The 14,857-nt window shown below is 42.0% G+C and overlaps 1 protein-coding gene across 2 annotated transcripts; it reads right to left on the reverse strand.

Moving 5' to 3' along the window:
• Positions 1-1,947: 1,947 nt before the first annotated feature.
• Positions 1,948-14,264, reverse strand: RAB23 (RAB23, member RAS oncogene family). 2 transcript variants are annotated; one of them, XM_052684545.1, is made up of 7 exons: positions 14,100-14,264; positions 12,902-13,103; positions 12,303-12,388; positions 7,428-7,584; positions 5,822-5,904; positions 5,077-5,169; positions 1,948-4,185 (listed from the first exon to the last, which is right to left on the reverse strand). In XM_052684545.1, exons 2-7 carry the CDS (start codon positions 13,054-13,056, stop codon positions 4,046-4,048), a joined length of 714 nt encoding a protein of 237 aa, XP_052540505.1. In that variant the 5' UTR covers positions 13,057-13,103; positions 14,100-14,264; the 3' UTR covers positions 1,948-4,045. The 2 variants fall into 2 exon arrangements, with proteins under 2 accessions (XP_052540505.1, XP_052540588.1); XM_052684628.1 differs by lacking the exon at positions 14,100-14,264 and adding an exon at positions 13,646-13,718.
• Between the last annotated feature and the right edge of the window lie 593 nt (positions 14,265-14,857).

Consider the following 14,857-nt stretch of genomic DNA (forward strand, 5'->3'; position numbering starts at 1 on the left):
GCTCGCGTCAGGAGAGGAAAAACCACTCACTCCACAAATTATTGATCAGTATCACCCTCCTACCAGAAACCTGAGAGCAAGCTTAGCACAAGGGAGCACCTGGTCGGGAGGTGGCTCAGATGGACCTTGTCTTCAGCACAGAACTGAGTTTCTCATGTTTCACCACAGCACTTTTCATCTTGGTACTTCCTGCATTTTTATCTGCCATGAGTTTGATTACCTTTTAGGATGCTCCATTTAGCAGTGAGAAGTACTTTCTTCAGCCAATACCACTTGAGCATTAAAAAAAAAAGATACGTGCAATAGCCACTTCCTACCAGAGGTATGGTGGTTTTGATGAAGTCAAGCTTCTTGGACCAACTCTTGCTTTCTGTTTTGCATACAGTTTGATTTCAGGAACTACGGCCTTAGCCAGAGGCTTGTGATTAGATTTAGACTTGGGTACCAAGCAGCAGGTTTGTTCATTTGATATATGACTGAATTCCTGCATTCCAGCAGTGCAAGTAATTAATTCTGTCACTCATTAACTGGTAGCTATTAGCTCATTCACTGGCATTGTGCATTCACCCAGGCGTAACCTCAAAGCCATACAATGTGTTCAGCCACTCAATTCCTTTTAGAATAATGTACATCTACAGAAGTGATGCAAAGAAAAACGTCAGATATGCCCAACATCGAAAACAATAAAGAGACTGATTATAACAAAATGAATCAGGAAATTAGACTGACAGTAATTTGGACATTTTGATCACAAAGGGTAAACGTCACCTTAAGTAATGCTGAAAATAAGAAACTCCAGAATTGTGTGTGTGGTTGACATAAAAAGAAATATTCCACTTCAGACAAGCCCAAAAATCTTAATGTGCCCAATCTTACAACTCCGAGATTTGTTATTTCTAGCTGGAAATGCATCCCTGGCACTGCTGCTGTGCACCCAACAACGCCTCACTGACCAGGAGAGCACCCATTCACTGAATGGATGTCATGTGGGAGCAGCAGATGCTTTAGAGTCGGGCCCTTTAGTGAATGCTTACTTCACTGAAGTGTTCCGCCCACCTTAGCTTTATCAACTAAAAGCAAAGAATTTTGCCAAGAGCTAAATAAAATATCCAGTGAGCTACTAAGAGATGTCGGTGGATAAAACAGGAGTGCACTTAGCTCAGGCTCTAAGAATAAAACTTCGACTTGTGATAGGCACGTGTGCACAGAGCACAGAAGGCTGACCTACCGCAGGTGTCACAGAGGATTGTATTCTCTTCCTCCTCGTAGGCACAGAAGGGTGGTTAAAACATGGCGTTTAAAACATGGCATTTTCATGAGACCACTGAATGGAGGAGGGGGCAATGTTTGTAACTAAAATTATTCACACACAGCAACATGAATGCTGGAAGTGTCGGCACGTCTCCTCATCCAGAAGTCAAACGGCTCTCCCACTGAGCAGTGGCATGGATACATATGGACACGTGCCATATGCAGGGCATCTGCTTCACATCTGCACGCTAAAACTACAGGGATAAAAAGTACACTTTGAAGCAGTGCTTATGCAGAGTAATCTCCAGAAAAAATGCTGACTTGGACAGTCTCCACCTCAGTCAGAGTGGAAATTAAGCACTGCAAATCGCAACAAAGAAGGAGCCACTTTAGCTTATGATGGGAGTGAAATTCAACCTTCCTGTTGCCCAGCACCTGAAACAGATATTCCTAGATGAAAGCATGCGTGTACTAAATTTCAGTGTATCCTAAATGTAGCAAGTCTCTCATCTGTGAAAATTTCCATTGAGTTTTCACTCCTTGAAATAGTTTATAGCAAAGGACCTTCAGTACAAATGGCTTATGTAATCGTACAATGTCTGATGAATGATGTGTCAGTACAAATGGTTGTTATACACAAAGATTTTTCAGTACTCTGTACAAAGTCGAACAAGGCAAGAAAAATGCTTCAGACACTTTGTGAGTTGGTATGCTTTTTCAGGAAAAACAAATGTAATGGTTAAACTCTCAAACAGACAATGAAACGTAGAAGTTTCCATATTAAAAACAGTTGACAAAATTCCTAACACACACCTTCTACCCTACATCCTGAAGTTGCAAGATGGCCCCATTATGTACAATCATAGGTCTTTTTGTTTCCATACCTTAAGTTCCTTACCTAAAACGTTACGACAAGTAGGAGTTGACTCCATTTATACATACGTACAGTGATTAAATGCACTTGTTAAAAATAAAGGCATCTATCCAAGAGAGAATACAGGAAACATTCTGATGAAGAACACATTTTGCTGCAACAGCAAAGGGTACCAAGCGCCTGCAGGACCGCCTTCTTGCCAGCAACTGGAGATGCTGTGGCAGCTTGCCAGAGACACAAAGGTACTCGGTAGAAAGTCTAATAGAGTAAACATCAAATACAGCCTTCAAAGATCTGTAGTGTTTGTGCACAACTTGCCACCCACTTCTTTCCCTGCGGACAGTGGGACAAGAGTACATCGCAGTTCTCATACTCATTGACTTAGAAATAAAATAAGTCAGGCTTCCTATATGAATTCACACAGTGAAAAGTCCTTCCTCCAAAAATATACAGGATCAGTCGAGTCATTCTCACTCTCATACACTGTTTAAAAAACTATTAAAATTCTGATTTTTTCTTTTTTCAAGCAGCATATTTTGCATTTGTCACTGGCAGGTTTGATATAGAAATCCTAGAAAGTTAAAATTATATAATACAATACAAAACCATGTAAACAAAATGGGTATTTCTAAAAGGCATGCATGCTCTTGTAGAGGATTAAAAAGTGTTTATTTTTGGTAAATAAGAGATATCTTGCTTAGCATTTTTAAAAGCACCGTAGTGATTTAGGAACCTAAACCCAAATATCTTTAATTTTGATTTGGGCTCCTAAATTCTAAATCAGTTCTATAAAATTACTTACGTACTTTGAAAATTGTTTTGCCATGTCTCCGATCTTGCAGAATTAGATTCTCTGTAAGTAGCAGCAACAACGTTAAGGAATGTCTCATTACTGCAAATCAGTAATTAGCTGTGTGTTTTGGATCCTCTGCAACCTGGTTTGCAGGACTACAAGAAATTTCTCCAAAGAAGATAAGTATTTTGTGACACGTTGCAAGGTCCTTTGTCATGGATGGTACAGGACACAGCAATCACACTTGGACAGGAATACGACTGTTCCACTTGGATATCTATTAGTGTCAAACACTTATTTGATCAACCTGTTAAGACTGAGGAAAGCCAAACTTACAAGAACATCTGCAATGCAGCATTAGGTAAAAAGAAGGAGCGTTTTTGGCACTGTCTATTTTTAAATCTAAGCGTTCAGGCCCAAGTATAGCAAGTTCAACACACACAGCAGCAGCTGGGAAAGCCTCATCTGAAAGGTAACATTTTAAAAGGAAAAATTCTGGTGAAGATGCTGTTTCATCATCTGACCTCCACATATTGAGTACGCCTGAATTTAGCACAAGTATTCATACCCAACATTTACATACATACCTCACAAACATACATACAACAGGAGCATATCGAACTGACAGAACCACCAGAATCCACGCTAACAGAGAAAGGCATACAACGTGATGTCTTCACTTTGCTCTTCTGCTAACTTCTTAGTGTCCTGGCTAACCAATGCTGACACTTCCTTTGAAATTTAGACATGAAGTTGTTAATCTTGGGCCACAATGTTACGGTCTGTACCTATGTGGGTGTATTATCTTTATGTTACACGTGCTTCTCCATTCTGCAAAGCCTAGTTCATAGCTCTATAAATAATTCCTTCAAAATGGAGAAGTTTGCTTAATAATTGTTAAAAAGTGCACAGGGCAGCCACGGTTCCGCGCTTTGCCGCCAGGTGTCTCACTCTACACACCAAAAAACACTGCATCAGCAATTTTAGATAAATCCACCAAGCAAGGATCCCATAGGCACAAGATTTGCTAAAGCACTGGTAAAATACCTCTAAAGCTTTACTCTGCATTCAATTGCACAACTTGATCCCATTCATGTTTACTCTTCTCTTTTCCCTCCAAAAGCAGTCTAAGGTATGCTGCAGTTGCTAAAAAGACTTCTGCTTTTCTTGGTTCTCTGCTTGTTTGGTCTGAGGTTGATGACATCTCCGCCGTTAAGGGTGTCAGAATTCTGGTTGGGGTGACTCCCAATGGCTGTATTGAAAACACCTACAGAAATTGAAAGCAAGAAGAGCATTTGTATTTCTTCCCTCCCTGCAGCATAACACATTAACACCTAAGATGCACCAGTTACTAACTCACGGTAGTTCACCTCAGAGGTATCTACAAAACAAAACAAGAAACCAAAACATTTACCTGTTTTTCTGGTCAATTTTGCAACTAAGTTTGAAGTAGAGCCAGGTGGTATGACTGGCCAGGCAGTATTGAAAGCTAGTATACAACACCTGTGTGTATATGTGTAATTCAAAGGGAGCACGTGCACTCATCCAAGTAAGTGCATGCTACTAATTGCATGGCAACAAAATTATACTTAGCTGAGTAATACACAGAAACATAGCCATTTTAAAGTTAGAAACTGCTGGGATAAAGCTATGGAAGAATGACTGAATAAAAATGAAGTGATTTAAAGAAAATAAATGAAGAAACTCAGGCTCTGTTAAGGGCTGCAGAAGTTTGGTGTTGTTCTACTCAAGACAAAGTTTACAGGACCTTTTTATTATGTGCCAAATTCTTTCATAGTGAGTCTCTTACCAAAACAAATGACACCAACACTAATTGCATTAAAGAAACCCAGCAAATACCCCTTCTCAAATCCTCAGACACCATTTAAAAGAATTTAATAAAAGGGCAGTAGCCAAACATTAGCTAGAAACTTCACTCCAGCTATTCGGCAATCTCGTAACTGCAGTCACAAAGCTATTTTACAAAAGGAAAGGAGATGACATATTAAGACAGGAAGGCAGTTATCAGACCACAACCACCATGTGACTCCTTAAGGCAGCAGATGAGACCACAAATGTTGATGGCATAAAATACATAAAATACAGTCTCTGGAACTTTGTGTTTGTGTGCGTGTGTGACTTCTTACAGCATACATACCAATCTTGTTGCTGCTTGTATGTACTAGTTCTGGTTCTTCAGCTGTTTGCTGCTTGAGCCTTTGGAGATATTTATCAGCCAAATACTTAAAAACTGGAATGGTAAAAAAAAACATACATCAGAGTACACTTAAAAATAATACCTATAACAGGAACACCACCCTAATATCAACTGCTGCTTGCTGACCAAAGCCCATTTCACACATCAGGTTTAACACAATCTAAGGATTCCTTCTTGGCAGGCCGACATACCTGGCCAGGACCCAAACGAGTCAATGTCAATCCAGATTTGAATATATGCATTAAATAGTGAGACTTGGGAATTACTAAGGTACCACCAATAGACAAATCACTGCAACAGATTCTAATTTTAGTGTACTTTATTTCAATATAACTGAACTATGAAATAATTATACAAATTGTTTCTTAACTATTAACAATCAATCACAAATTAATCTGTTCAGCAATTCGTACGTCGTAATAATTGAACTTCTATGTATGCACTTTTAAGAGCCCACTGCTCACTGACAGTCAGTAGGGCCAAGAAGCCCAGAAAACATCGGCACTTCTAAATATTGAAGCCCTGCATCATTCATGAAATAGAAGGGAAACATGTACACAAAGAAACTGCCATATCACAGTGATATCAAGCAACTGAAGAGATAAGAAGGATTGCCAATAGCATGCAAAAGCAACAAGGAGATACAGTGAGGACAGGACAGGCAGCACCTCTGCCTGCCTCCTACCTTCGGTTACGTTGAGGTCCTCCTTCACAGAAGCTCGGTAGAACCTTAACTTTAGCTTTTTTGCCAGTGCTTCTGCCTCTTCGCTGCACAACAGAGAACGACTCCATGAATACTAATTTCTATCGTTTGTCATCATAAATATTAATTTCTAGCATTTGCTCTTACAGACAAAACACTTTGTGTCAGAGTGAACGTGGTAACTTAGTAGGCTAAGAAGCTCAGTCAAAAAAAAAAAGCTGATTCTTAATTTCTTCGTGGTATTTTACATGCAGTACTGTAAGGAACAAAAACAATTGCACTGCAGTGTTTATTGACTTTATTCCCAAGGGTCCTAAGGCGGCTGTCAGTGAAATAAAAAAGAAAGAGGCTGCAATTAACAGAGCACTACAACAGAACAATTACTACTGTAAAATCAAAATAAACAAAAAGTGCTTCTTAATTTTTTAAATAAAGCAGAAGAGTTATTTGTTTTCTGTGAAGGGAAAGGCAATTTGTGCTAAATTTTAAGGAAAAGGTGAGGAAACATGAGAACTTCACTACAGGAAATCAAGAAAGATGGAGCTACTGAGGCAGAGGGTGCGTTCAGAGAACAAAACACGAGTGATGTACCAGAAATACAGGAGGAGTTAAAATGTGATTTTGCTTTTTGTTTGAAAAATCCTCAGTATTCTTTGCAGAAGGAGCAGAAGCTGACTTATGTCATCAGTGAGAGCAAACAGAATAAAGCAAGCCAGCGCAGGAAATGACAAAAAGAAGAATTAATGCACACCTCTCAGGAAGATGGTAGCAATAACAAAGTGGAGAATGATAAATCATGGCATGTTTTCCAAAGGATATTATATTGTGGCAAATAAAAGCTAGCATTTGTTAAGCTAATTTTATGGCAGTAATGAAACTGAACATATAGACAGAGGCAGAATGAACTGACAGCAAAATCTGTAAATAAAAATATAACCAACCAGCATCAGCAACAGTCAGTTTGAGAACATTAACAGACACAGATTTCTATAGTTACAATATTTGATAAAAATGAGCAATAAAAACAAACTGAAGGAAAGCAGAGCAAAGAATATTAAGATACTTATTCAAACAGCTTGTTTCAAACCTCTTGACCATTTCAGCAGGCCTTCACTAATCAAACTGCACAACGCACAGCAGTTCAGCAGTAGAAGTAAGCTTTAGCAGGAGAGGAAGTTAATATAGTCCTATGATTTTTGATTAGATAAAAAAAATGATCGTATTGTGGCACAAGGAAACTCTTGGTGCTTTTGCTCCATTTTTCAGGTTGCTATTTCAGAAGAAGGAATGAAGCTAAGAGAAGCTTCCTACCTGGGCAAACATCTGCCCAAGTAACTGCAATCCTGAAGGAATGCCAGCACCTGTGCTTCCAAGGCACGTCTGGATGCTGGGCTTTGGTTTGATAATCCACAGATCAAAGTCTTCACCAGGAGCCCTGCTTGTGGCAGGGGGTTGAAACTAGATGATCATCATGGTCCTTTTCAACCCCTTCTCTATGATTCATTCTATGAACTCCCACAGACTTTTTTTAAGCATTTGTATAGAGGGGCAATACATTGCTCTTTAAAGGAGGAGATTAAAATCTTACTTCTTTATACAAGAGTCATCCAGAAGATCAATCTTATTCTGCACAAGAACTGTGGGAATGTCTCCAACTTCAGTCATCACTTTTTCCTTCCAGGTAGGGATTGCTTTGAAGGACTCTCTGTCCGTTGTAGAAAACACAAGAACACAGGCCTGGGCTCCTGAAATACACAGACCGATTACAAATGCATAAAAATCAACAAAAATTCAAAATCATATTGAATATATGTAAAGTACTAGAGGTTTCTCCACTAAAAGTCCCCTTTTGCCACCAGCCTGTGATGAGCCAATGATTAGGAAACTCCCCAGATGAAAAGCACTAAGCTGCCATGCTATTTCCACCATTATGCCCAGACTCAGCTACCCTTCAAACCATTTCCAACAAGATGCACGTGCGCAGGGGAAGGAAGAGGAAGGGTTTTGGAAAAGACTGGAAAAAGAGAAAGAGAAGTTTGCTTACTGCTCACTTATTCAGATAGCTTAGGTGGGTGCCAAAACAGCAAATATTATTCATACTTCAATATCTGTAAAGTGCAGTTCATGCTATTCTTTATGCTACAGTAATTTGGACTTTGGAAGTCAGAGAACTTGAAATAACCCCAGCTTGTCTACCTTAATGGAAGTTTTCCTACATTCTTTAAACACTCACATGTCTTTAAGACCCTTCTGATTTTGTTTTATACAGAATAAAAACTACCCTCAGAATTCCAGATTAAGCTCTACCAGCAAACAGCAGCAATGCAGTCTTTCATAATCCTCTCTATCTCATTACTTGTATTTTAAAATTCTGCTTGTTTTCCCTAGTGTTCACATCATATTCTAACCTGATGCGCTTCCACTGAAGACCCTGCAAGGTATCTGCAAATTATTTTTCCTTCCAAGGCTGGTTACTTTGTCACTACTGAATTTGCACATCATCTCACCATCGAGATTAATAAAGCCTCTCAAGCTCTTGGAGCTGCTAGAGACAGGAATGTTTGAAGGGCCGTCACCACCTGCAAGCATCTCCTTGCTCAGTTTTAAGACTAACAAATGGAGTTTTTCACTCCAGGAACTTTTACTCCAGCTCTCTTTCCATTCATTCCTTCTGAATGCTAAAACACAGCAATAACTTGGCAATAAAGTTTAGAGGGAGAAGTCCCAGCATGTCTGTAAGTAAAAAGAGGGTGGCTTACAACATCATATTGCCTTATTCAGTTTATATGTAAAGCTTCTACATATGGACAGTGCAGTGGACAGGGACAGTAAAGATAATGGTCAGCTTGGCCATACTGCTTTTTAAAAAGAATCATACAATGGTGTCTAACTAGGAGTCACAGTGAGATGCTTTTGGGGCCTTCCAGACTCCGACATTCGAAGGTTTCTGCCAGGAAGTTATTTCAACAAAGCGTCCTTCATAATCAAGAAGTGCACCCGAGTGTCAACAATGGCACATGCATGTAATGGTGTACTTCCAAACTTCTGCTGGAGGTTTTGATCGCTGGCTTCTAAGAAATGCCAGAATTTACTAATCCAATAATTCTGAAAAATACTTATTTAAGAAGAGAATAAAACATGGCTTTAATATGGCTTCAGATCTCAGCAAAAGGACAGAGGCCTTACTTTTTAGTCCATTCTTTTCATAGAATCACAAAATGGCCAGGGTTAGAAGGGACCTCAAGGATCATGAAGCTCCAACCCCCCTGCCACATGCAGGGCCACCAACCTCTCCATTTAACACTGGACCAGGCTGCCCAGGGCCCCATCCAATCTGGTCTTGAACACCTCCAGGGACGGGGCATCCACAGCCTCTCTGGGCAGCCTGTTCCAGCACCTCACCACTCTCTCTATAAAGAACTTCCCCCTGACATCCAACCTAAATCTTCCCTCCCTCAACTTCCAACCATCTCCCCTTGTCCTGCTGTTATCTACCCTTTCAAAGAGTTGATTCCCTTTCTGTTTATAGGCTCCCTTTATAACCACCCAGCAGCACCAGAGGAGCAGGCCATGAGAACCTGTGAGGATTCACTCAGAAACACGCAGGGCTGGCTCCTGGAGTTGAGCCATGAGTCTGAGAAATGCACTCAGAGGACAGGAGAAAAGGACTGAGAAAGGCATAGATGTAGCTATGGGGAGATGGAGCCCAAGAAGGACAGGACTGCTTGAGGAACCAGCAGCCTGGGTAGGCAGAAAGACAGGTAGGGATACGTGCTGAGGAGATGCTGGGCCAGGCTGCCCAGGGCCCCATCCAATCTGGCCTTGAACAGATGTCCCCCCTGGGGACAGGGCATTCATAACCTCTCTGAGCAGCCTGTTCCAGCACCTCACCACTCTCTCTGTAGAAAACTTAAATTTTAACTTTTCATCTTCCAAGAACACTGCTAAATACTCAATATTTTATCAATTTTCTTAAACAAGTTTAAGAAGCTATAATATCAGTGTAGAAGCTCCAGAAAAAAAAAAAAAAATCCACAAAAAAACAGGATTTAGACATATAAACACCATTCTATATTTAGTAAATGGCAGCATCTAAGAGGGTCAATAACATTAGTATCTCACTGACCCACACCAAATGGAATCCTACACTACTTGAGAGGTTGCATATAACAACAAATACCAGTAGCAAAGGCAGAGGACAACATCAGACAGAAACAGAACAGCTGAAACCAGCAGGTCTTCTGCACATATTTAAAGTTCTTTTGGAAGAAACTGTTTCATAAATCTTTGTCAGGTACTAAGGAAAAAGGACACTGGATTTCTTTCTGTGTGATTACTACTTTGATAATCCTCATCTCCTTATTTAAGAAGGTTTTTCAGCTGGCTGGAGTCACTGATCAGCCAGCCACACCGAGGCTGCTTCAGGAAAAAAATACCACTAGTACCAGCATCTCTACTTGATGCAAGTAGAGCAAAAGCCTGACAGCTGAGGGGCCTCAAAAATGCTCAGCAAACTGCATCATCCTCATAGACTATGTAACCGTATTTTCTGCTTTTATAACAACACACTGATTATATAACAGAAAACATATAAAGAAATTCCTTGCCATAGATGAACACAAGGATGAGCACACACACAAGAATTTATATCTGGAACCTATTTGTTTCACTCTTCCGTTCTTGCCCTTACTTACAAGCAGCTGAATAGCAGACTAATGAGTAAGATGCATCCCTTCCATCAAAAACCTAACAAGTGTCTGCTCAAGGCAGCAGTGGTAGTGTTTGGAGGAGAATGCAAGCAGTAAGAAGTCATCAATACTACCTTGAAAGATCTGTATGTGAATGCAAGGCATGGTGCTGCTAATGACAGTCACTTGTGTATTTGCTTAGCATATAAATGAAGCACCAAACTGCTGAGAGAATGCATGGTTCACACAGGACACAAAAAAGTGTAACTTGTGAGAAGATGCATGAATACAGCACAAAATAGAAAAATATACAAAGCTTTCTTCAACTCTTTCAATTTAAGTTTCTGGACAGTTTGAATCCTGGCATGGTATGATCATAAGTATGCAACAGTGCTGCCTGCACATCATCACCTAGACAATAAAACCACGTGACAGATCTGGTGTCAGCTCTAAATTTATTTCTCTGCTAGGCTGAATAAATCAGTCCTTGGACAAGGGCTCAGAAACAGAAGCATTTATTGTACTGTCATGGATAAGCACCTGATTCCTGAAGAACAGACAATGCACAACGTTCCAGGAGAGTATGTAACCCTCACTGTAATGATAGCAGTCAGTGGGACAGAGATCTGAACGAGGTGCAGACCTTGGAGTAACAGCCAACACTTGCTCTATCTTCCTTAGAGGCATCCTCCCCTTATCAGCAATAGAATGCACCAAAATCCTTGTACTTACAAAGTAAACTTGATCTTTAGTTCATAACACTGTGCTTGCAGACCTGTCGCTAAACAGAAATTCCATTCCAGCCTCTCAAAATTTCTCTTGTCCCTCAAAGTTTAGTGCAGAATAGTCACTGCATCGAACAGCTCAGCATAGTTAAGATATCCATCGCATAATTTGCAACACGTATCCACAGGATGACTACCTGCTGCTCCACAACAGCCTCTTCAATACAAAAATCTCAAAGGCAGAGTTCTACCTGCACCGTGAGTCATCAGCAAGACAGCAAGATCTCCAGGCAGATTATTTCTTAAACCACCAGTTTTGATGCTAAGGGAGGAGATTGATACTCCATGCTTTAGCATGGCACTGACAGTCATTAGGAGAAAAAAGCTTTGGCTTGAAACAAGTGATAAAGAAGCTCAAAGATAATCAAGTCCTACCTTCTGAAATTTATACGCTCAACTTGTTAGCTGTAAAACAACAGAATGGTCTATTTTCAAAGAAGGATAGAAAGAAATAGAAGTTTCTTTTGCTGAAGAAATGGTAGCCAACAATTACAAGGGACAGCAGGAAATACTACTTTTTAAAAAAGTAGTTAATCAAAATTACCATGAAATACAAAAAGCTCAGAAAACTGTAGCACCCTAGAACATTAAGGCATAACTATCAGTCACAACCTCAATTCCCACCCAAAACTCCAGAACAACTGCCTTCAGTTATTTTAAGAGAGCATATTGGATCAAAAATAGGTCATCACATAAAACAAATTAAGTTTGATTTTGAGTTAGATTGCTTGAAATACTATGTAGGAGTTTCTGTACAGACATTTGCCTTGTTCTGGTCTATGCTTTTTTTCAAAGGACAATATTGTATAAAGAGGCACTTAATCATGGAGAGGATTGTACATAACGGGGGAATACATTCACAGAGCTAAAAAGAGGAGCTAAACATACTTTGCAAACACAAAGAATTACTGAAATTCTTAATCCAGAAATAGGAAAATATTTTAAAGACAGGTTCCAAACCCAACCAACTACCAAACATGGTATTTTCACCTCTGTAGTAGGCCTTAGTTATCGCATCAAATTCCTCTTGACCTGCAGTGTCCCATAACATTAGCCTGACATCTTCATCATTAACTCTGAAATAAACGACATGGTTCTGCGATTAATACAAAGCAATTGTCATAGAAGCATTTCCATCTCTACAATTGAAAAATGTTACTTTAACATAGTAAAAACTTAGCATTGGTGATGGTTCAACTCCATACTATACCATGATGGAGACTAAATCTGTAGTGTAGATTGTTAGTTAATAAAATCATGCAAATGTTTTATCATAAGCACTTCCACTTCAAATAACTAAAAAGAGAAAATCTCAACAGATGGTAGAGCACACAAGAAACTAGTAAAAAAAATCTTAGAATAAGAGAGGTTCAAAATTTTAATTTTCTTTTACAACTCTAAATCTGCAAGAGAAAATTGAGTTCATGAAATTTTTTACCACAGTTCAAAAGAAAAATCAGCTCCCTTGACTTAGCTTTAGAGACTGCAGGCTTTGTGTTTCAAGTATCCGTCAATCTTAGGATTACAAGAGAACAAAGAAACAGAGGGGAATGTAAAAATACATAGCATGACATCTGTTTGATACATACTGGATTTGTCTTTCCAAGAAATCTACACCGATAGTTTTCTTGTAGTCCTTTGTAAAGATCCCCTTGCAGTATCGCTGAATCATACTGGACTTCCCAACAGCTCCATTTCCTACCACTACCACCTTGATGGCCACCTCCATGTCCTCTTCCAACATCTCTGCAGCTCAGGTGCCTCTCTGGCTTATTCACCAATCTATCAATCCTGTAAACAAAATAAATAGCTGATTTCATAAAAATACTGTGAACAGAAGAGGAAAGATGGTTTCACCTTAGGATTCTCAAAGACCACAGAATCACAGAACAGCCTTAAAGAACATCTAGTTTCAAACTCCTCCTGTGGGCAGGGCAGCCCCCCACCAGCTCAGCTGCCCAGTGCTCACCCAGCCTGGCCCTGAGCACCTCCAAGGATGGGGCACCACCATCCTCTGAGTAAAGAATTTCTTCCTAACATCTAACCTCCAATTAAATTAGTTTAAAGCCTTTTCCCCTTGTCCTATCACTATCAGGCTGTGTAAAAACGCTGGTCCCTCCTGCCTGTAAGCTCCCTTCAGGCGCTGTCAGGCTGCACTCCCTACAGCTCTCTTCTCCAGCCTCAACCAGCCCAGCTCCCTCAGCCTGACTGCACAGCAGAGCTGCTCCGGCCCTCCCAACGCTTCTGTGGCCTCCTCTGAACCCACTCCAAAACCTTTTAAAAGCAAGAACCCGCCCTAAAATGCTTCTTTTTGAAAACGTTTAAATCTTCACCCGATTGACGCTGGATGCACGCAGCTCTACATTCAAGGCTCCCGCCCCACAACGCAGGATCTCACCCCACACGCAGGGCTGCCCCGCTCCCTTCCTTTCCTTCCTGTACATTAACCAGAGACAGACCCAAACCGCTGAGGTACGCGGGCAAAGCTCACGGCGCAGGCAGGCGCATCGGACAGAGAGAGGCTTATATAAACCAGCACCTCTCGGTGGGAAGATGGAAACGGGAACATCGTCCCGGCTGCAGCCCGTGAGGTGCTCCCGGCCCAGCCCTCCGCCTCTCCCGCCGGCTAACGCTTCCGTACCGCTGCGCTACGCACCGCCGCCCGCTCGCTCAGGAAGCGCAGCCGCCGCCCACCCAGGGAGCCCGGCTTCCCCGAGGACCTCACGGGCACCCCCCGCCAACGTTCCGCCCTGCCCCGCTCTCCCCCGACCCCACTCTTCCTCTCACCGACTCCTGGAGCGGCGGCGGCTCCGCCTCGGAGACGGCGAGGAAGAGAGGGATGGAGGGAGGGAGGGAGGCGGCGGAGGAAGGGAGACGAGAGGAAACCGCTCGCTGGGGCCGACCCAACCCGGACGCACATCCCGGCTCCCCCGCCCGGAAACGCCGTCAGGACCGCGGTCCTGTCTGGGAGGTGCCCGCCCGCAGCCCCCGCCCCCGGCTCCGCTCGATGCCCCCACAGGGCTGGGTGTCGGCGCCGTAGTACAGCCCAGCTCGCCGAGATCCGCCCTGCACCGCCTGCCTCTGCCCCATCTCCCGAGGGGTCTGTCAGCATCAGGGGCTGCCCTCGGGCTTTCCTCTCTCAGGGTAATTATTACAGCCAGATAGTGTTCTGTGCCATATGGTGTTCTGGGTATTGTCTAGAACTCTTTCCATGTCTGTAAGACATTAGGACAGGGGAATGGTTTGGGTTGGAAAGGACCTCAAAGCCCACCCAGCGCCACCCCCCTGCTGTGGGCAGGGCAGTTCCCCACCAGCTCAGCTGCCCAGAGCCCACCCAGCCTGGCCCTGAGCACCTCCGGGGATGGGGCACCACGGCTCTCTGGGTGGCTGTGCCACTGCCTCACTGCCCTTGTAGCACATAACTTCTTCCTTACATCTAATCTAAACCTACCCCCCTTCAGAATAAAGCCGTTACCCCTTGTCCTATCACTACATACCCTTGTAAGAAGTCTGTTTTGTGAAGCCACTGAATGTTATAAACTGTT

Source organism: Tympanuchus pallidicinctus, unplaced genomic scaffold (assembly GCF_026119805.1).
Source record: "Tympanuchus pallidicinctus isolate F22 unplaced genomic scaffold, pur_lepc_1.0 scaffold1, whole genome shotgun sequence".
Taxonomy (NCBI): domain Eukaryota; kingdom Metazoa; phylum Chordata; class Aves; order Galliformes; family Phasianidae; genus Tympanuchus; species Tympanuchus pallidicinctus.

Bases quoted from the DNA above. Each gene is read 5' to 3' on its own strand.
- RAB23 (XM_052684545.1), bottom strand. From the start codon at position 13,056: ATGTTGGAAGAGGACATGGAGGTGGCCATCAAGGTGGTAGTGGTAGGA. The intron at 5,905-7,427 runs GTAAGATTTTAA...TCTGTTGTGCAG, and splicing joins GATGACTCTTGTATAAAGAA to CGAAGAGGCAGAAGCACTGG. The intron at 4,186-5,076 runs GTATGTATGCTG...CAATTTCTGTAG, and splicing joins TACAAGCAGCAACAAGATTG to GTGTTTTCAATACAGCCATT.